General features: G+C 42.1%; 1 protein-coding gene across 1 annotated transcript in view; it reads left to right on the forward strand.

The window, feature by feature from the left end:
• COL14A1 (collagen type XIV alpha 1 chain) overlaps positions 1–22,956 on the forward strand; it is a 134,786-nt gene that overhangs the window by 16,710 nt on the left and 95,120 nt on the right. The window contains exons 5-11 of the mRNA XM_063131328.1: positions 7,464–7,619; positions 9,956–10,075; positions 11,886–12,050; positions 13,012–13,173; positions 13,843–13,994; positions 15,408–15,537; positions 22,262–22,407. Of these exons, the coding sequence (XP_062987398.1) occupies positions 7,464–7,619; positions 9,956–10,075; positions 11,886–12,050; positions 13,012–13,173; positions 13,843–13,994; positions 15,408–15,537; positions 22,262–22,407 (1,031 nt within the window). The remainder of the gene's footprint in view (positions 1–7,463; positions 7,620–9,955; positions 10,076–11,885; positions 12,051–13,011; positions 13,174–13,842; positions 13,995–15,407; positions 15,538–22,261; positions 22,408–22,956) is intronic.

Raw genomic sequence — 22,956 nt, forward strand, 5'->3', positions numbered from 1 at the left:
CCTGGAAGATCCCCAGTGGCTTCTTATTCCCAAAGTGTGGGGCCACTGTAGAGAAGGCCCTCTCATGTGTAGTCATCCACTTAATTGCTCTCACAGGTGAGCAGTTAAGAAGGGCCTGCCTTGCTGATCTTAAAGTGCAGACAGGCTAATATGGGAAAGAGGGCGGGAGTGGGTTTTTTTCTTTGCAAAAATGTATCTCTATAGGCCATAGCTAGACCGGGCGAAATCCCAGGGCAATCCCCAGGATCGTCCCTGTGAGTCCACATGACGCACAGGAGATCCTGGGATCAGGGAAGGATGGTCCCTCCCTTGCTCCGGGATCTCATCCTCCCCTTTAGGCCCGGTTTTTCCACAATCTCCAACTGAGCCCAAGACCGCAGAATGTGTGGCCGGGCACCGTGGTTTTTCCTGGCTCCTTGCGATTCCCTTGAGGAGCCAGGACCTGCTCACGGGGCGCAGAGCTCCTCAGGAGCACTGCGCCCATTGGGGGTGGGGTGGGGGGAGCGGCGAAATTAAATTATTTATTAAAAAATCCTTACCTTTAAATTTTCTTCTCCTTTAAGAAAATTTTAAAAATTGCGGGTGGGATGCCTTTCCCTCTTAGGTTGTCGTGCACCGCGTGTAAACTGAGGGGGGATCTCGTGATAAAACCATCATGAGATCTTCACCCCTCCATCGCGGACTAAGAGGTAGGTCTAGCTAAGGCCATAGACTTTTTAAAGATTAAAACTCATCCATTGATATATTGTGGTTGTTTGACAGTTTTGTTGTGATTCATGAAGCCATGCTATGTTCCTATTTTGATGTGTGTGATGGCAGGAAATAATTCTGGAGGCATGGCAACCTCCTACCATCATATCTGTGGAATTATGGGGTGCGGGAGATAATGGAGCAGGTTAAAGAGCTACATCTTGCACGTGGTGTCTATTGTAAAGCATGTCCTCCCAGGAAATGTGGAAAGGAGACGTAAAGAGCTTTGGAGACACGAGGCTGAAGTGGTGCCTCACCTAAGAAAGCTATAAATGGAAATTCCACAGTTCCTTATAAATCTTCAGCGGCACGATGCCCTGTAATATTGACTGGATCAGTCCTGTGCATTCATATATATATATATATATATATATATATATATACATGCTCTATTTCATTTTTCAAAAATATTCTGGATTCCTTTCGCCTATCTTTAGAAGAATCATGGCTCATAAAATGTACTTGACGGATAGATTAAGGGGGAGGGGGGAAGGTGGGAGAACCCACCCTGCTCTGGACTGCATTTACTCCCTGTTGGAAACTGCGCTAATGGGACAGAGACGATTCAGTGCTTGGTACAGAATAGCAACCAGTTGCACTGATGAAATTGATGACAGTCTATTAATGAATCCCTTAAAATTATTAATTAAACCACTCCATAAATCCTGTCATGGCATCCTTTTCTTATCTACACGCCCACGTAACAGTTTATGCAGCTATGGAAAAGATCTGTTTATGTGTTCACCTCTCTGTCAAAACTGCAATTTTAACAGGCAAGCGTATTTTTATTTATTTATTTATTATGTTGTTATTTATTTATTTATTTATTCATTCATTCATTCATTCATTCATTCATTCAAAGCCTTCCTGTTCTGCTCTTCAGTCAAAAGACTCCCAGAGCAGGTTACAACTATCGATAATCAAGACAGTCCATGCTCTTGGGCTCATATCCTAAAAAGACAGGAGACACAAGGAAAAGGATTGGGAGGAAGGATTGGGGTGGGTGGGAGGAAAACCACAACGGTGATGCTTGATTCGGTTGCCCAGGGAGCTGTCTATATGTTGTCTTTGACCTGAGGAGGTTCTGAATCCATGCTGCATCGGTTATATGACGCAGCTGCCGATTTGGGACAAAGAGCATGAATCCATGCTGCATCGGTTATATGACGCAGCTGCCGATTTGGGACAAAGAGCATGAATCCATGCTGCATCGGTTATATGATGCAGCTGCCACCCTGGGACAAAGAGCCAAAGAGGTGGAGCAGAAAAGTTGGGGATTTACCTGACTTTTCCTGCCCGAGCGAGGTTAGTGTGGCTCTTCCCCTCCTGTCCTTGCTTGGGCATTGCTCTGGGGGATGTTCCAGGGTGGAAGCTGACCTGCCACAGGAGGGGGCAGGCCTAGCAAGCCTAATGGCCACCGGAAAGACCACGCTGCCTACTTCTGTCTAGATAACTTGCCACCACCCCACACCAGCAAAACCATGGGGTTTGGCAGCGGAGTGATGCCAACTCAATGCCATGAAGACAGCCCCCAGGTGAATGGGAATATATCAGATAGGCCCGCTGCCTGTTCTGGATGGGGTTGCCCTCCCTCTGCAAGATCAGGTTCATAGTTTGGGGGTACTCTTAGCTCCTCTGTTGCTGGAGGCTCAAGTGGCCACGGTGACTCAGAGTGCCTTTCACACATAGACCCATCCTCCGATTGGAGTCCACCAGGAGAAGAGCCTTCAGTGTGGTAGCCCCCCTGCCATATAATTCCCTGCCTCTGGAGGTCAGACTGGCGCCAACTTCATATTCCTTTCGGCGCCTCCTGAAAACGTCATTATTCCAGGAAGCCTTTCCTTAATGACCAGCCACGGTTCACTTTACAGTTTGTTTCTTTTAAAATCTATTTTAAAGTGTTTTACTCTGTTTTTATTTTATCTTGTTTATTTATCTTTAAATTTTGAATAAGGGGCAGTATATAAATATTGTAAATAAATAAATAAATAAATAAATAACTTATAAAATCAGTTGAACTCAGGTTTGCACTGCATCTCCTGTCCATCTGGGCTGGCCTGTTCTTCTTTTCTCCCTTCTCATCTGCAGAGTTATTCTTTTTGGGTTCAAGCTTAATCTGTTTCTTCTCCCGTCCCCTTAGGGCAAGATGTTTCTTTAGACACTCTACCGGTAGCAACTGGGGGAGGGAGGGGCTGCCACTGGGAGCTAGATAGTGGCAGCTGACCAGGTTGTGTCTGCTTCTTTTCCCAGCCTTAGCCCCTATTTGGAACGGACAGCATTTAAGTTGTTATTTAATCTTATCAAAGCCAATGGAGTTGTTCTTGGTTTTGGGGGGGGGTTTGCCCTTTCCCCACGGGCCATGGCTAGACCTACCTGGATGGCCACCGGCAGCCCTGCACTCCCTCTTCAGCATCAGGATTACCTGATGCCACTGGGCCTGAAGGAGGTGGCACTAACTCAGCGCTGTGAAGAGCCCCTTGGCTATATCAGGCCAGATGCAGGAGAAAAATTGGAAGCTCCAGTTTGACCATGCAGCCCTAGAGGGTGATCCACCAGGAAGGTGGATCAGTATTGTCCATTACTGATCTCTCCCTCTGTGAGGCAACTCATGTTGTGGAATTGGCACATTCAGTTGTGTTGAGTTGTGCTAGAATTTGGTTTGTGAACACTGCACCATCAGTTACACACCCTTTAACTGGTTATCTGAGACATTAACTGGGTTAAGTGGGATTGCTTTCAAAATATCAGAAAGTGCATTTAAAGTGTTTACATAAATTTGAAATATTTATTCTTATTTATTTTCTCTTTCACAAGACCTCTGGAAGAATACTATTGTTTTATGAGCACAATTACGATATAAAAACGTTATTTTAAAAATAACTCACTATTGTCATTTCATTTTAGGAACTTTCGACACCTGATGATAAGTTCAAGTGAAATGTTAGGAGAAAAACAAATATGTAAGCTTAGCGGGTGTGCAGAAGTAGCAAATGTTTTATGAATAGAAGCTTTGAACAAATTCATTGCAACTGTGAAGGAGTATACATGTTCCAGACTTCTGTGGAAACGCAATACGATACGAGACCTAGTCACTAACACTTGGGTGTTAAGATAAATCCTGTAAAATTGAATAATGACTTGCTTTATTCTGTTAATGCTGAAATAAAATATTGTGAGGAATGCAGTTGTAATTTTCTCTTTTGCGGATGCATTTATATAACCAAACTGAATTATAATCTCAACTATATGCATTATACAAAAATGTTTAACTAAGAAGTAGATTAGTCTAAACTAAAATGCATATAGGAAGATGTGGGATTTAAAGCTTCACATTAAAGTCAGAGAAATTAAATTTAAACCATTTTACCTCTAATGACTTGAATAAGACTACATGACTGGAACCAAGTATTTTAGCTCAACTAAGGCCCTGTTCTCACTGTTGCTGTAAACCTGTGACTGGCCTGGTGCCTACTCTGTTTTCCGTTAGGCAACAGGTAAACCGTTTTTATTCTACAAGGCCCTTTAGGGCTTTAGATCTCTGGTGTTTTTATTAGTTCTGTTTGTTTTTATGATACTCCAAAAACCTTCCTTGGGATGGTACATTATGTAGCTACAAAAGAGAGGGTCTTTTCTGTGCTGGCATCGTGAATTTGGAACACTCTCCCAATAGAAGTTCGCCTGGCACTGACATTAATTCTTTTTGGCCCCAGGTTAATTCGTTCTTTGTGAAGACACATTAAATGGTAATGTTTCTTTCTGCCTCTTGTTCGTTATAATAATTATTGATCTTGTATTGTATAGTGGCATGATTTATTTATTTTAATACCTTTGTACACTGCCCTGGAATCCAGTTGGATGAAGCAAGGTTTGCAAACACTTATCTTTTCATTGATTGCATTATGTTTCCACTTGATTTTTTTAAATGTAAGCCATTTTTTTAAAATGAAGGACAGTATATACATTTCACAAACAAACAGACAGTTTTCTGTGTGCCAGGAGTTTTTTCTTCCACTGAAAAGCATTCAGATGTGTAAGCTCCAACATCGCACTTGCAATCTGAAGAAATATGTCTAAACGTGGTTTACCACCTCAGTGAGAACTAGGCCTCCCTTTTGGACTCATCTGTTGTTTTGTATCTCAAACTGCTAAGGAATCATCTACACAGCCCACAACCCAGTTAACAGTGTCCAGTCCTATATATGTGTTCCCATGTTTAGAGGTTCATCAGACGAGCATTTTATCACACGCTCTCTACTGCCCGCTTGCAGATGTCCGTGCATCCTTTAGATGACAACATCTGTCTCCTGTGTGTCTCCCGCTTCTTCTGCTCATTTTTCCGTAGCAAAATAGACCCCTTTTAAATTTTCATCAAATTTTAAAAAAGGGAATGTGGTGTGATCTCCTGCTGTGTGCGGGAAAAGCAGCATGATAAAAACGCCCCCTGAATGGAGCATGTGGTCTTTGTTTACTTCCTCTCCCCGCCACGGGGGGAAGAGGAACTATTGAGGGACAAAAGCAGGGGCAGAGAAGCAACGGTAAAGAAACACGATTTCCCCTCGCTCTTAGTAGGGCTTATTCTCTGGTAAGTGGGTATAGGATTGCAGTCTCAGGCTTTAGCTAGACAGGACTTTATCCACATGACACACAGGGGATCCTGGGATCAGGGAGGGATGATCCCCGCCCCTTGCCCTGGGATCTCACCCTACCCTTTAGGCCCAGTTTTTCTGCGGTTTCAGGCTGAGCCCAAGACCGCGGAACGTGTGGCTGGGCGCCATGGTTTGTCCCAGCTCCTCAGGAGCTCTGCGCCCATCGGGGGTGGGGTGGGGTGGGGTGGAGTGGGAATTTTTTTTTTTTTAAAAAAAAGAATACTTACTTTCTGCGCACGAGCACTCGTGCGCTCCAATCTCTTTAAAAATAAAAACAATGGCGGGTGCGACGCCTCTCCCTCTGAGGTCGTCGCACGCCGTGTGTGAACAGAGGGGGGATCTCGCGATAAAAACATTGCGAGATCTTCACCCCTCTGTCACGCAATAACAAGTTAGTCTAGCCAAGGCCTTAGTGTAAGTACGTAGATGTAACTTGAGTTAGGAAGAATTCACTCCCTCCATCCCAATCTGCTACATATAGGGAGCTCTGGAGTGAGTCTTAAGCCTATGTACATCCCTCCTTGTTTGCTCTCCCTTCACTAGGAGATATCACATTTGCAGAAAAGACCCAAAGTTGCAGCTCTTGGCAACAGCCACATATCTCTTGAAATGACCCAAATCCTACTTAAAAACATGATTTAGATTGTGGGGACAGAGAGACCCTGCATTCAAGCAAGCAAATGTCTAGGCTGTCTGCATGTAAAAGTCATTGTTTGAGAACACAACCAGTTGTTGTAATTAATTACATTAGTGATCCATCTGTCTTTATACAGAGGGTTACAACAGAAGTTGTCTCCTCAATGGTTTTGTTGAAGCCATTTTTCAATGACTGCAATGCTGAAAGACCAATCACTGCAAAAATGTATTTTAAAATGCAAATGCATTAAGAAGAGATGTACATATTTTGAAAAAGTATCTTATGTTTTGCTCTTACTTATTAACCCTACTTCAGCCGGTTTGTCCCTACTAAAACGAATGGGGTAAATTTCCAGTAATGTCTTAGGAAGAATCCTTACATACATCTTTGCATTAAATTCTCACATTCAAACTTCTGATAATTTAGTAACTGCCTTCTTTTTCTCCATCAAAGCATGCATCCACGGAATTGTAAAAATTACATCATGTTGTCTTTGCTTGCACCAGAAGATCTTTGTTATATAATAAAACTGATGTGGTTATTGTATTTTATAACCTATTGTGTGCTGTAACAAACTGTAACAAAATCATTTTCATCACGAGATGTCTGTGTGCTGGCATTACCTGTTATGTGCTTGCATTGTTGGTATCTATCACTGTTGCTTAAAAAAAAACCAGTTATATTGTCAGAAACTTAATGGCTGTCCTCTCCATTCCTGAAGTCCTTCTGCACATCAGATTGCTTTCATTGTTTTCGAAATAATACCAACCATATTAATGCTGTGGTCTCAATGTTGCATTTTGCAGGTCAGATATTAATTGTATATTAAGTGTCCTGTGAATTGATGTTTGGCTGCATTTGGGTTGACCTTTCAGTTGCTTTTGCTGACTCTTCTCTATTCATTTCTTATAATACCTTCTAGAAACTGTACGTCTCCTGAAGATTTTCTTCATATTTTACTTCTGTTGTCTTAGCAGACACTTCGTCCGTGATCGCTTGCCTCTTTCAAATCTATTCACTCACTTTGATATGTTAGAAATCTTTGCATTCTGAAGTTTCTTGAGGTCCCGTGATATAAACTAGAGCTTCAAGGCCGTTATGTCAAATGGAAGAGCAATTCCTTTTTCATTTCTGCTACAGCAAAATTCTTACTTGTTATAACATGCTGTTCAAAGAAGCTACTTATAGTCACATAATGGGGAGGCTGGGCCCCTACTGAAAATTCTGATTGCATGATGAATTTGTATTTCTTTCCAACAGGTTCTGTAGAGAAGCCAGGGGATTTCTTTTTCAAGTTTTCTTCTTTTGTGCCTAAACTCTTTTATCATATCTCTGTCTCTCTATCTCTCTATCTGTGTGTCTCTTTTAAAAGCTATGTTGGAAAGCTTTTATTGATTAAAATCTTTCACTTGCTATTTTGTTATTGACAGAAAACCAATTTAAATGCAAAAGTCCCGCCATTTCAGACATAGTGATCCTAGTCGACGGTTCTTGGAGTATTGGCAGATACAACTTCAGGCTCGTGCGTCTTTTCCTGGAGAATTTGGTGGCTGCCTTCAATGTGGGTTCTGAAAAAACAAGAATAGGTAATATTTCGCAAGGAGGGGATTACTTTATTTTTATATTTATATTGCTGATTGTATGTAATTAGCAAATCATATTATGGACTTTGAAGTGTTGAATTCTCCCAGGAATAATTGAAAGATTTATATAGTAAGGAATTCCAAGAAACTACAGAGGGGTTCTGTGTCACCTTAAATACTAACATGGGACAAACCCCACTTCATCTGAAATGGTATCCATTAAAAGCATCTGACTTGGGGCATGTCTACACCTGCCTTTTCCCCCAGGACTGTCCCTGGATCATCCCTATGCGTCCACATGGCACACAGGGGATCCCAGGAGCAGGCAGGGACAATCCCTCCATTTCCCTGGGATATCTGGAAACACTTTTATCCTGGTTTTTCCCATGGTCCCAGGACAATCCCGAGGACTGCAGGCTTTTTTTGGTTTGTTTTTTACTTACTTTTTCATTGGAACAGAAGTGCACTCCAGCTCCTGCCTTTCTTTTTTTTAAAAAATGGCAGGCGCGACGTCCCTTTTCCCTTCTGGGATATCATGCTTCCATTTAGATGGCCAGGGACGATCCCAGAAGCAGGTAAGTCTGGGATCATCCTCCCTCCCTCCCTCTACACCCTTAGGTGTAGACATGCACAAAGTGTGTTAAAAGCTTTTATTTATTTATTTATTACATTTCTATACTGCCCAATAGCCGAAGCTCTCTGGGCGGTTCACAAAAATTAAAATCATAGCAAGACAATCAACAGGTTAAAAGCACAAATACACAATACAATATAAAAAGCACAACCAGAATAAAAACCACACAGCAAAATTGATATAAAATTAAAATACAGAGTTAAAACAGTAAAATTTAAATTTAAGTTAAAAATTTTATTTATTTATTATACTTATATACCGCTCCCATAGCCAGGGCTCTCTGGGCGGTTTACAGAAATTCTAAAATTGAGATAAAAACTATTTATTTATTTAATAAATTTATTTATTTATTAAGTGTTAAAATACTGGGAGAATAAAAAAGTCTTTTTATTCTTTTGTTGTGATTATTTTTATAAGTGATATTATCAACACCTCAGATAAATTAGAAATAAAGAGATTTTTTGGCATAGATCCAGTAGGGATGGCCAAAAAACAGGTAAACCCCAGATTCTGCCTCGCTGTTCTTCAAAGTTCTGTCCTGAATCCAACCTTCATCTTCCAGAGTCCTCCAGGCTCTCCCTGACCAATCACTTCTGCCTCCTCTTAACAACCCTAGGCAGAAAAAATCAGGCCACTTAGTTGAAATAATGAACTGACCTCTCAAAATCCTGTCGCACAATAGCATGACCAAGAAACACCTCCCAGGATCAGTCACTGTGCATAGGCTTGGATCTTAATGAGCAGAGTCAGCAAAGGCAAAGTAAAGGTTTAGCCTACATCCCAAAGGTGAGCCTAATTGCACCCCTTGTATTTTCTCCTATATAAGTGAATGGTTTCCATTCAATTTCATGGGCAAAAAAATAAATAAATAAAGTGCTGCATTTGGTGACACTGCTGCAAAGACAGGAAAAGTTGCTGTCACTGGGTGGCCCCACTTCCACTCATGTCATTGGGTGCTGCCATTGGGTGGCCCAACCTCCACTAACAGGTATCCTAGAGGGAGGTGATGTATGTCTTTGGGTGCAAAGTGGATAGAGAGGCATTGTATATGTGCACACAAATGCATACAACAGCCAGTGAACCTTGCAAATACAAACTCTCTCTGCATGCCCACCACTTGTTCTCCTCCTCATCACCCACCTTTTCCCCAATACTGGGACTCAAGGCGGTTTTACAAATTAAAACTTGTACCACTGAGGGTTGTATGCAATGTTAGTCCTACTTGGAGGAGACCCACTGAAATGAATGGGGCTTAAATTAACCATGACTACCAAAATTACCATAAATTTGTAATTTTGCATTGCTGCTGTTTTTATCTGGTTGAGCTTTTATATTGTATTTAATATTATGGTTTTATACTGTTGTTTTATACTTTGAATGTTTTTAATTTTTGTGAACCGCCCAGACAGCTCCGGCTATTGGGCGGTATAGAAATGTAATAAATAAATAAATAAATAAATAAATAATAAATAATAAATTAATTAAAACAGATAGAGATATATAAAAATTTAAAAATAATTAAACATGCTACAATATTAAAACATTTAAAAACATTTAAAATACGAATTATAAATCCAATATATAAACAATGCATAAACAGAGGTCCAAACTACCCCCAAAAGGCCAGCCAGAACAGAAAAGTTTTAGACTGCCTTTTGCTAGTATTATGAATTAACTTGGCATGATGTATTCACGTCTTCCCTAGGTCTTGCACAATACAGCGGCGACCCACGGATAGAATGGCATTTGAATGCTCATAGCACAAAAGATGCTGTTTTAGATGCAGTGCGTAACCTGCCTTATAAGGGTGGAAACACCTTAACAGGTATAGTATGATTTGTGCATGACTCATGCACATCAAAATGTGCTTAGTTTTCCTGTTACAGTATTGTTCATTTACCTTGCTCTCTGCAGGGGAAATGACCAACAGTATATTCTGCATTAAAGATGAATATGGGTTGATTTATTGTTATAATTTTCTTATTATATCAATGACACTTTTCTGTGGCTTTTTGGTCTGCAGAGTTTTATGTGCCAAACACATCAATCCACAAGGTGACGTTAGGCTTAAAATAATAGCAAAGGGACTTTGATACAGATGTTTTTCTATAAGTAGCATCAGGAGGTTTGGGGTTGTCAGGCTGCATCCCTGATTAGTTTGTCTCAGGCTGACTGCAAGTCATCTGAAAGGATACTGAGAAATATACCTCCACGAAGAGACTGGTGGCACCTTAAAGAATAACAATTTAGGGTGCCAAAAGACTCTTTGTTGTTTTTGCTGCAATAAACCAACAAGGCTACTCCTCTGGAAATTGAGAAACACCTGTTAGACTGGATTTAGACAACACGATAACCAACAGCGCTTTAAATAGTCGATGGTTGGATATTTAACCCACCATGGCTTATCGTGTTGTGTGGTGGGAGTTTTTTAATCAACAGTTAGTTATTTGGCCAAAATAACCAACGCAATAACCAACACTGGGCAGAGCTGGCTATTTGAACAACCGTTGGTTATCGTGTCATGTGGAGGGCACCGTTGGTTATTTCCTCGGCCACTGTTGGTTATTTCGTCAGTCACAGAGTCACAAGGCAAGAGCAGTCAAAGCATTAGGGCTGCTCTAGTCCAGCTGACAGAATAGATTTTCAGCAGCAATGGCTGATTGGATACTTGTGAGAGGACTGAGTGGGGAGAGAGAGCAGATGAGTGAGTCAAATCAGCATGGACTAATAGTCAACTCAACGCCGATCCTAATCCACACCATGGTTGATTATTATCATGTTGTGTGGGGAGCACCCCGTAGATCAGCCTTCCTCAACCTGGGGTGCTCCAGATGTGTTGGACTGCATCTCCCAGAATGCCCCAGCCAGCGGCTGGGGCATTCTGGGAGATGCAGTCCAACACATCTGGAGCACCCCAGGTTGAGGAAGGCTGCCCTAGATAAACAACTGTCGAGATGATTATTACCCCACCGTTGACTATCATGTTTTCTGAATGCAGCCACAGTCTTCAAATTTTAGGAAGTTGAAAGAACAGGCTTAAAGGATTTAGTGTTTTCCATGAGTAACAGAAATCTACAACTGAACCCTAAGGCATGAGTAATAATTATTCATAATACCAGCCTTAATATCAGACCTTCAATTCATAATCTCAAATTCCTGTTACACAACTCTACTGACCTACCATATCAAAAGTTTTTTCAGAGTATAACATCTGGATGCGTATTTCTAAAAGTGTATTTATTCTCAGAAATTTTATTTCTTTTTCATTCCCCAGTATCCCAGTTATTCTTTCCTGGAAACCCAAATTTAATTTCAAACAGAATTTTGATCTCTGTCTGGGAAGATTGCTAAAGATTTACGATAGCCACTGTTTTCTTTTCTTTTTTTCTTTCCCCTGGCCCAGTCTGCCTTCAAGAGCCTAATGAATATTTATTTATTACATTTTCTGTCCTTGCCTTCCTCCAAGGAGAACAGGGCAGCATATAATGCCCCCTCCCCCACCTTTGTTATCTTCACAACAACCCTGTGATATTTTGCTGAGAGTTAATAGCTGCCCAAAGTTCACTCATTAAACTCTCCGGCTGAGCAGGGAATTCTATCAATTTTGCGTTGCCTCTTTGTATTTGTGCACGCAGGCCTTGCCTTGACTTTTATCTTGGAAAACAACTTCAAACCTGAAGCAGGTGCAAGACCTGGGGTCCCCAAAATTGGTATATTGATCACAGATGGGAAATCCCAAGATGATGTCATCCCACCTGCAAAAAACCTGAGAGATGCTGGCATTGAATTGTTTGCTATTGGTATGTATTCTTGTCATAGAATCGTAGAATCGGAAGGGGTCTCAGACAGCATCCAGCCCACTCCCCTGCTCAATGCAGGGACTGCAATGAAGGATGCAACTACAGCATCCCTGAGAAATGTCTACCCAGTCTCTGCTTAAATACCTTCAGTGAAGGAGAATCCACCATCTCCTGAGGCTTTCTGTTCTACTGGTGATGTAGATCGTGGTCTGCGAGTGGCTTTCTCTCATGAGCATTCACCTTACAGATGTTGTAATCTCCAGCATACCTTTACTAAAATCAAGTGAGAAGAAAGTAGAATCCTGGGAGAAAGCTGGGAGTCCTACACGTTAATGTCAACACTCTCGTTGCATTTATTCATTGGTTATTTATTGCATTTTGATCCTACTTTTCAAACCATTATTGTCTCCCAAAGCAGCTCACATCAATAAAAGAGAGAGAGAGAGAGAGAGGGGGGCTTACAGACTAAAATGACAAGATACACAAGGGGAGGGGAGGGAAAAGGAAGAGAAGGAAGATTAGTTTTTCAAGGCCTGAGCCTGGTGATGAGCTATATGTGGACATTTAAATGCATGTCAGGCAAGGCTGAACTTCCCTTGCTAGTGTACTTGCTTGAAGGAGGCTCTTGTTCTTTAAGCCAATGGATGGAGCCAGAGCGTTCTTTCCTCTTACTTATGCAGTCCCAGGGCAATGGTCAGTTGGAGACCAGAGTTCTTCCATGCATGGAGAGGGAAGTGAGCTCCCTGCTACCACTACTACTCTGGCTGGTGGATGGACCAGGTTGGTCTCTCCCTTGGCTTGACGTTGTCCCTGAGAAGCAGGGGAGGCAGCCTCCCAGCGGCCCTAGGTCCCCTAGCCGCTGGCAGTAGCCAAAGCGTGCTTCCCTTCTACTCTCCAGTCCCAGGGCAACTGTATTGAGTGGAACAGGACTGCAGCCCTTGTTTTTTCCTCCAATGTCCAGGTGTAAAGAATGCAGATGAAAACGAACTGACGGAGATTGCCTCTGAACCAGACAGCACTCATGTCTACAACGTTGCTGACTTCAGCTTCATGAACTCCATTGTGGAAGGACTTACAAAGACTGTGTGCTCAAGAGTCGAAGAACAGGAAAAAGAAATCAAAGGTAACTGAGGCCATAGCTAGACCTAGCGTTCTAGCGGGATGGAGGGGGTGAAGATGTCGCGATTTTTTCATCGAGATCTCCCCCTCGATTCACACCTCCGACCTCAGACGGAGAGGCGTTGAGCCCGCCATTTTTTTTGTTTTCTTAAAGTGGCAGCAGCGCACGAGCAATCGTGCCCAAAAGGTTAGTGTTGTTTTTTTAAGAAAAATATTTTCCCCACTCACCCCACTCCACCCCCCATGGGCGCAGTGCTCCTGAGGAGCTCTTTGCCCCGTGTGTGGGTCCCAGCTCCTTGCAAGGAACTGCGAGGAGTCGGGGAAAACTGCAGCGCCTGGCCACACATTCCGCGGTCTCGGGCTGAGGCCGAGACCGCAGAAAAACCGAGCCTAAAGGGGAGGGCGAGATCCCGGGGCAAGGGAGGGATCATCCCTGCCTGATCCCGGGATCCCCTCTGAGTCATGTGGGTGCACAGGGATGATCCTGGGGATCGCCCCATGATAAAGCGCCATCTAGCTATGGCCTGAGAAACTTGGAAATGTCTCTCTTTTGCTTTGTGTAGATACAATGCATGCGGATTGATGACAAAATCTGGAAAAACAATGTGGCTGTACAAGAGGAATCACCATTTTGGGTGGCTGAAATGATTGTATTTTGTTGTCTAAAAACTAGGAACGTTGGTGGCCACGCTTGGGGCTCCTACAGATTTGATCACATCCGAAGTGACAGCCAGAGGTTTCCGTGTGAGTTGGACTCATGCACCTGGCAAAGTGGAAAAATACAGGGTTGTCTACTATCCCACTAGAGGTGGGCAGCCAGAGGAGGTAATGGAGTTTTAAATGATTGCAGACTTAATTATATGATAATGTTTGATAGATGGAGAAAGGCAGAATCCACCAATGTAGAAATTGTTAAGAACATCAACACTTTAATAGATCTGACCAACAGTTCGCCCATCTAGCTAAGTATCCTATGGCCACCCAGATGTCCATGGGAAGCCCACAGGTGGTCCTGATTTATCTGTATTGACCTAATCAATATGTTAGTCTTCACCCTCTACAGAAACTAAACGTATAGCGTAACTGCATCTGCATATATTCTTCCTTGGATATGCTTGTCCCTGCCTTCTCCACCTCTTATGTCTCCCCTTGTGTTGAAATTCAGGTTTTAAGCTCTTTAGGGACAGGCATCTATGTTTACTCATAGTCCTCTGTTAAGCACTTTGTATATTGATGGTGGTGTGTCAATCTCTCTCTCTCTCTTTCTCCCCTCAGAAATATTACCACTAAAAACTAGGGATGGGCAAATGAGCGATGTTCAAGATTGCTAGGATTCTTCTAATATCTTCTCGCCGCTCATCTTGTGCCTGATTCTTGTTTGGGTTTGCTGCATGAACAGGAAAATTACACCAATCGAGCAGCAACCGAATGTGAAATTTGTGCAAATTTCTTAATTTGCTCAGTTTTACTTCATAGACCAAAGTGGGCTGATTCAGTGTACAAGGGAAATTTGCGCAAATTAACACAAAAGCGAGCTGGGGAAGTGGCACAAATTGAACCTGAGCATATATATTGGGGAATTTGTGAACATTTTCGGCGGACCCATACTTGTGCTCACGATCACGTTTGGGGTTTCGAACAGGGTACGCTCACATGTTTTGTGAGCAAAAATGAAATTCTCTTACATCCATACCATAAACAAACCAGTGGGGTTTAAGAGGGGAAATGTGATGGATTAAATTTAGTGTCATTTAATTTTGTGAACCGCCCAGGGAGGTTCAGCTATTGGGCGGAATAAAAATGCAATAAATAAATAAATATCTGTAATGTACAGTTCAGGCTGTACACCAGAGTTTGTGGGGGTTTCAGCAAATGTGCTTTCCTTGGGCTCCTCTTAATATATATCCAAGGCAATCAATAGGAGGGCTGCTCTCATGGGGTGGCATCTTTAACACCAGCCAACCCCAAAACCCATCTGCATCTAGTCTGCTTCCTCCCTCTGGAAGGAAATGCCTAGAATGAGAACTGTATCACCAACTGCTAGGGACCAGAAGAGACTGCTTCTACCTGCACCCACACCAATACATCCCTAATTATATTGTACCTTTATGTGGATTTTATTTGTAAGCTGTTTCAGTAGCTAGGCCTTACTGGAAAGGCCTAATTCCAGCTGAAGGGGGAGGTTTGCTTTATATGCATTTTAAAACCCTTTTTAATTTAGTTTTCCCCATCATACAGGTGGTGGTGGACGGCAGTGTTTCAACGGCTGTACTGAAAAACCTGATGTCTATAACTGAATACCAGATAGCTGTTTTTGCTATATATATTAGCTCTGCCAGTGAAGGCCTCCGGGGTACAGAAACTACACGTAAGTTGTGGGAGAGAACAAAAGGCTTGAACTATTTGATTCTATGGACACAATCCTATGCTTGTATTATTATTATTATTATTATTATTATTATTATTATTATTATACCGCCCAATAGCTGAAGCTCCCAACATGCCCTAGAAGTTGTAGAGCTTTTTTTCTGTCTAAACATTCATAGCATTGTGCCCTAAATTGTGCTTTAACTGGGTAGCTTTGCACGGCTTAAATCTGGTAGTTCCAGATTTGAACCTATATAGGAACATAAGAAGAGCTATGCTGGATCAGACCTAAGGTCCATCTAGTCCAGCACTCTGTTCACACAGTGGCCAACCAGCTGTCGACCAGGGGTCCACAAGCAGGACACTGTGCAACAGCACCCTCCCACCCATGTGCTGATACTGGAAGTAGCACATAGCCATCAGGGCTAGTAGCCATTGATAGCCTTCTCCTCCAGGAATTTATCCAACCCACCTTTTAAACCCATCGAAATTGGTGGCCATCACTGCATCTTGTGGTGGTGAATTAACTATGAGAAATATTGTATAAGGTTCGAAAGCTTGCTACTTTCCACGTTTTGAGGATTGATGCTTGGCATGAAGGCAAAACAACAGGTGACACTAAAGGTGTCATTAGAAAGGAAGTCAGGGATTTTTAAAGTAGGTTGGGGGAGGAAGGGGTTTCATCAGGACCACAGCTTGTAGGGAGGGGAGTTTAACCCATCGCTCCCCAGCTGTGATCCTCATGAAAATGTCCCCTCCTATGCAATTAGCCCTAGAGGGGGGTAAAGTTCCATTGGTGCTAATGAGAGCTTTCTCTGGTTAGGCTAATAGTATGATGGGGGTGGGGTGGAATTGTGGGAATGAGGGGGGAGGGAAGGATTGAATTTCTCCTCCCTGCATGCTGTGAATTAAGGGGGGGACTGCACTTATTACATCTTTTTAAATCTCTGATATGCCATTCTAAAGATGCATTTAGTGTCAGATGTAATTTGACCCTGAGTTTGCCATCATATTGGAGAGGAAAAGTTTACTTTTTTTCTGACATTCTCCTTTGGATAGGTTTTCCTGTGAAAATGCCCCTGCATGCTTTTATATACTACTTTTAAAATGTGATGAAATAGAATCTGAATATGTCACAGTGCCTTCACAAGAAAACTTAACTGTGAGAAAACATATGAGGCAATCCTTTCATGTCAGAAGGAAGACTTAAAGTCCATACATTGGGAATTTGACCAAAGGTATTTGTGTGAAATAGATCTCCTATGTGACTATTTCAAAAGCTTCTACATCAGGAAAATTGGTGGTGTTTGATCATTTTCTCTGACATACCTGGGCCTCAAATGACAACGTAACTTGAAATGGGTGTGATTTACATCATGAACAGTTTGGACCAAAACCTTTACTTTGTTTTTGAGCATCTAATCTTTAGGGATGCCAGAGACAATTTTAAAGATGTTTGTGTATAACATATCTTTACTTATGGTCTTAGTTTTTTGCAGTTTTGATTAACATTGCTTAGTTATGTGGCAACGAGATGAAGTCGTTTTATCTTGCTTCTCCTGCAATGCAAGTCTCAAGTGAAAGTCTAAAGAAAGGACCGTTTACCCCTTCTCCAATGGCAGCTGAATGTCGGGCAACTCACTGAGTCTCAAATTATGACAGAGAAGAAATCTTTTTCTCAGTCTCACTTGTTTCAGGGCTATGTGTACTCTGTGCTTAAAATACATCCATCCATAATCTGCACTGAGATGATCCAAATTTTCCAACAACGAAAGCTGAATTTTATAACTTTCAGAAATTATACAAAGCAAGCCAGCTTTCATGAGTTCTCTTATATTTGCAGTGTTTTAGGCTCAGTCATGTAAAACCACAGTTTGCATAAATCATAGCTTAACATCCAAATCATGGTTTGAACTTCCAGATGTACATCAATCATGCTTTTCATCCTCTCAGCAGTCAGCTATGTAAATTCACAAATTCACCCCCATTTCCATGGTGCGGTAGCCTCTGGAGACAGAGACCTGGTTTGGATATAACACTATACTATAGGTTAGAGTTACAGGAATGAGTCTCCTCAAGCCTTGGGTTTGAGTGCTTTTCTCTCTTCCTCCATCATGGCCATGAAGAGGAGATTGGAAGCATCTGCTTCCTCATTTAAACTAGCCACAGTTTGTTGTTACATCCCAGCAATACCAAACTGTGGTTAGTTTAAGATGTGGTTTATTGAAATAGAGTAAGAGCAAACTGTGGCTTCTGATCTTGGCTTGTTCCAATAAATCATAAGCTAAGCTGGATCGGACGTAATGATCACTGTTCAGACATACTCCTGGTTTCTACATTTTCATGGGATATCGCCCACACTCTTTTAAGCATATCCTCACAACCAGAAGGACTAGAAACATGCTTTTCCTAAAAGAAAAGCTGAGATTCTTAAGAATTCTGTTGCTGGTGCCGTATTCACAGAATCATAGAATCATAGAATAGTAGAGTTGGTAGTGGCCTATGAGGCCATCAAGTCCAACCCCCTGCTCAATTCTGAATTTCTGCACAGTTATGGCATACACAGAGCCCTTAGGGGCTCTGCACAATTATGCCATAGACAGGGCTTGAGCCAGACATGGGAACAATATTCAATACCACACTCCAAGGCCAGAACTGAGTATTATAATTACTCAGCCTTAGTCACAGTCTACACCACCTGGAGCTTTGGCACCCTGCATAATGAACGATACCTGCCAAAGTTGCCTCTTCTAAAGAACTATTAAGAGTACAGGAACCCTGTCCTCTTTTGTGTCTGTTACAAGGACCACAGTATTTTCCAACTTTCTGATAGTTGAGATATCCCACCCACCCAGCCCCACCAAATTAAAATATGAGACACACTTCACTGAAAGGTTTATTTTTACAGTAAGAATTACCCACCCTCAGAGGAATCTGTCCCTATGAGTCACAGATCTGGGAGTGCCTCCTTATTGGGTGGAGGCAAGCCCAGAACCAGACAATGGGAATCTTCCTCTAAGGATTAATAATTCTAGAACAAAGGAACCTGTCTTATAACAGGTCAAAAAGTTGTATCTAACCCAGTATTGCTTACTATGATTGGCAGAACCTCTAGGAAAGTTTTCACCAACCTGGTCCCCTCCAGATGTGTTGGATGACATCTTCCATCTTCCCCATCCAGCACGGCTATTTATTTATTTATTACATTTATTGCATTTATTTCCCGCATCTCTTCCTCTATGATGATGATGATGATTTATGCATCACTTCCCACTACAAAAAGCAATCTTGAAGTGATTTACATTGGCTGACTGGGAGCATTGAGTGTTGGACTCTGACACATCTGGAAAGTTGGGGAAGGCTGTTCTAGACTGAGGTCTTCTCCATCTCCTGCTACCTGATCCTTTAACAGAAGATGCCCAGGACTGAACTTGGGTTCTTCTGCTTGCAAAGCACAGGATTGTATCCAGTGTTAATCCTACTTAAAGTAGCCCCATTGAAGTGAATGGGACTTAAGGTAAACTAAAGTTGGATATAACCCATATGCTCTACCACTGACATATAGTTTCTACCCTTTTGCTCCATCTCTGCATTGGAAATGACTGAATTATCTACTCAGGTTTGAAGTAGTGACACAATGGAATTACCCACCTCCTACAAAGGGTGATTGAAAGGTCAGGGCAATGAATCATACAGAGACACTGCAGGCAACATCTGTGAGAATGGATTCTTTGGGCTTTCACCGTTTAATCAATGAGCATTTCTACGCTGGGAATTTATCGTGCGCTCTTTATTCCCTAGTCATGGTTGTTTGCAGGTTCTTTAGACAGAGTCATGACCCTCCAGTTTCGCTAATTTGTCTAATCAGCATTTCCAGAGAGTTTTTTTTTCAGAGCAGGGGAAATGCAACATTTAATTGTGAAAACCAAAGAAAGTGTGTTTTTTTTTTCTTGTGGATGCACTATTCTGCTATACTTCTGTGGCACCTAGAGGTTATTTAGTGGGAAAGCTGGAAAGGAAATACTCCTCATGTAATTCTCAGATCTCACTTCTATGACGAAACCAAAAATAAATGCAGCAAATTAACCGCCAATAAACAGCCTTGTGTAGAAAAGCTCAGTGTATTCCTCAGAGCACATCAGCAATTTGTAGCAGACTAGTGTGACCCGACGTCAAGAACTGCAGTCCTATATGCACATTTATTTATTGAACTCAATGGGGTTTACTTCTGAATAAACATGATTTGGATTGAAGAAGAATATATATATATATATATATATATATATATATATATATATATATATAATCCCCCAGAGATGTGTATGATCAACTTTGGTCAGGAATTGGTTAATGACTAACTCTGTGATAATACAGCCACATAGTGACCCAGTAACATCATTTCCCATCACACCTGGTGCTCTTTTGAAGTCACTTATTCAAGTTCTGACTAAGCCCAGTGCTGTGTATTCTCTGAGAACCACTGCCTAAGGCGGAATGTCTCCAAGCGTTGTTTTAACAAATCTTTGCTGGAGTGTCATAAAGTGATACTCTGAAATGTGTAAATATTAATCACTCTAGGTAACATTTCAACTTTTTTTTTTTTATGCTGGCAGGGGAAGTTTATGGAAAAATTACAGTTTACATATTTGACCTTGCTGGGAGATGGTGACAGATTAAAATGATCTGCAAATATGAAAACCCACACATTCGTGCACAGAGTGCATTAAACACAATCTTGACTGAACATAGCAGCCGCTGAGATAAATACATTCAGGCCATGAATGTGTGAGACATGGAAAATGATAACGATAAGTGCATTTTTGGTGAGAGTTCAGAGAAAAGTGGCTAATAATAAGTTCAGGGTGGACCCTCCCTCTTTTGCACATGACCTTTGCCTCCAGAGCACCTGAAGAAGAGAAAAGCCAGTGTGGTGGAGTGGTTGGACTGGGACTTGGGAGATCCAGGTTCTATTCCCCATAAAACTCACTGAGTGTCTTTGGCTCAGACGGTGACTCTCAGCCTAACTTATCTCACAAGATAAAATTGGGGAGAAGGAGGATAGTGGCTTGGGCTCCTTGCAACAGGGAAAAAGGCAAGATATAAAGGTAGTAATAAACAAATAAAACAAAAAGGTCATAGGCCATCATGACCTGTCTTCATGCAGTTAGGGGCCATGGCTCAATGGTAGAGTGCATGTTTAGCATGGAGAAGGTGGCAAGTTCAATCCCTAGCGTCTCCAGAGAGGGTGCAGCAATTCCCGGCAGAAATCCTGGAGAGCCACTGCCAGTCAGTGTTGACAATACTGAGCTAGGTGGTCCGATTCAGTATAAGGCGCCTTCCTGTGTTAACTAGGGTGACCATATGAAAAGGAGGACAGGGCTCCTGTATCTTTAACAGTTGTCTTGAAAAGGGAATTTCAGCAGGTGTCATTTTGTATATATGGAGAACCTGGTGAAATTTCCTCTTCATCACACCAGTTAAAGCTGCAGGTGCCCTGCCCTCTTTTAAATCTGGTCACAGTATAGCTCCAGTATAGCTCCTGCAGCTTTAACTGTTTTGATGAAGAGGGAATTTCACCAGGTTCTCCATATATACAAATGACACCTGCTGAAATTCCCTTTTCTATGCAACTGTTAAAGATACAGGAGCCCTGTCCTCCTTTTCATATGGTCACCCTAGTGTTAACATTAGAGTGACCATATGAAAAGGAGGACAGGGCTCCTGGATCTTTAACAGTTGCATAGAAAAGAGAATTTCAGCAGATGTCATTTGTATATATGGATAACCTGCTGAAATTTCCTCTTCATCACAACAGTTAAAGCTGCAGGAGCTACGCTAGAGTGACCAGATTTAAAAGAGGGCAGGGCACCTGCAGCTTTAACTGGTGTGATGAAGAGGAAATTCCACCAGGTTTCCCATATATACAAACAACACCTGCTAAAATTTCCTTTTCTATGCAACTGTTAAAGATACAGGAGCCCTGTCCTCCTTTTCATATGGTCACCCTAGTTAACATATTACCCTGAGCGATCTGGGTTCCAGAATGCATGGAAACCTTTGTGCTTAAGCTGTCCTCTGTGCAGATGTTCACTGTGTGGATGTTAGGAATAGGGCCAGGTAGCTGTGCAGCAGGACTGTCTGTAGTGGAACGGAAGCTGCTGATAGATCATTTTCCCCTTCCATCCTGCAGCTCTCTGAGCACCCCCTACATCTGCTCTGGAGGACTGGGGAATACTCTGGAGTAGATTAGGAAAGTGGGGGGGTGCTACAGGGGGCAGGAGAGCAAGGGGACGTCCTGTCATGCGAGTGGAAGTCCACTTGTGCAATATTGGATTTAAGTCAGAATGTCCTCAGTAAATAGAATGAGGAATGTAGTAGAAAAGGAGGGGATATTATGATCCTCTTTTTTCTACAAAATGACCAAACAGAAAGGCCATTCTGCACCTTGTTAACCCATCAACCTTTGTCTTAATAACTAGCAGCAATTCTAGTCATATTGGAGTTCAAACAACATGTGTTGATTGATCATTCCAAAAAAGCAGCGGGGTTATTGTAAGATAATTTTTACAGGAGGTTATTCGACCTTCTCCCCTCAAAGAAACTCTTGGATAATTAACTACGTTGAGTGTCATTTCCTTGGTAGAAAAGTGGAGTACAAAATAAATAAATAAATAAATAAATAAATAAATAAATAAATGATTGTATATTGTTTTTGCCCACTGCAGTTGCTTTGCCAATGGCATCCGAGCTGGAGCTGTATGATGTATCGCACAGCAGCATGAGAGCAAAGTGGAACGGAGTAGCGGGTGCAACTGGCTATATGATCCTGTATGCTCCTCTAACCGATGGGCTAGCAGCAGATGAAAAGGAGGTGAGGGAGCTTGGCCTCATGTGGAAGTGTTGTCACACCCTTTATTCTAGAATCTGAAAGAGCCCTTGCTTCAAAGGGTGTGCTTATGTTCCTGAGAGGTTGCGGTGGAGACCGTTTTGTTCTTGTGGGTCACATTTTGGTGGAGCATAATCTGTTGGGAGCTAGAAGCCAGCGGTGGGCAGGGCCAGATCCAAAGTGTACAGGATACTCTTCTGTTTCCGCCACTCCCTTCTCTCTCTCTCTCTCTCTCTTTCTCTGACACCCCTTTCTCTCTTTCATTCCCTTTCTGACATCCTTTTCTCTCTTACTCTCTGACACCCCTTTCTTTCTTTCCTTCCTTCCTTCCTTCCTTCCTTCCTTCCTTCCTTCCTTCCTTCCTTCTTTGAGAATAGTGGGGAAAGGGATTTTCAAGGATTTATTTATTTATTGCATTTATATCCTGTCTTATGTCAAAGGAGCTCAAGGTGGTCTTCCTATTTTATCCCCGCAACACTCCTGCGAGGTAGGTTAGGCTCAGGGACAGTGACTGGTTCAAGGTCACCTAGTTTC

Source organism: Elgaria multicarinata, chromosome 7 (assembly GCF_023053635.1).
Source record: "Elgaria multicarinata webbii isolate HBS135686 ecotype San Diego chromosome 7, rElgMul1.1.pri, whole genome shotgun sequence".
NCBI classification, from domain to species: Eukaryota; Metazoa; Chordata; class Lepidosauria; order Squamata; family Anguidae; genus Elgaria; species Elgaria multicarinata.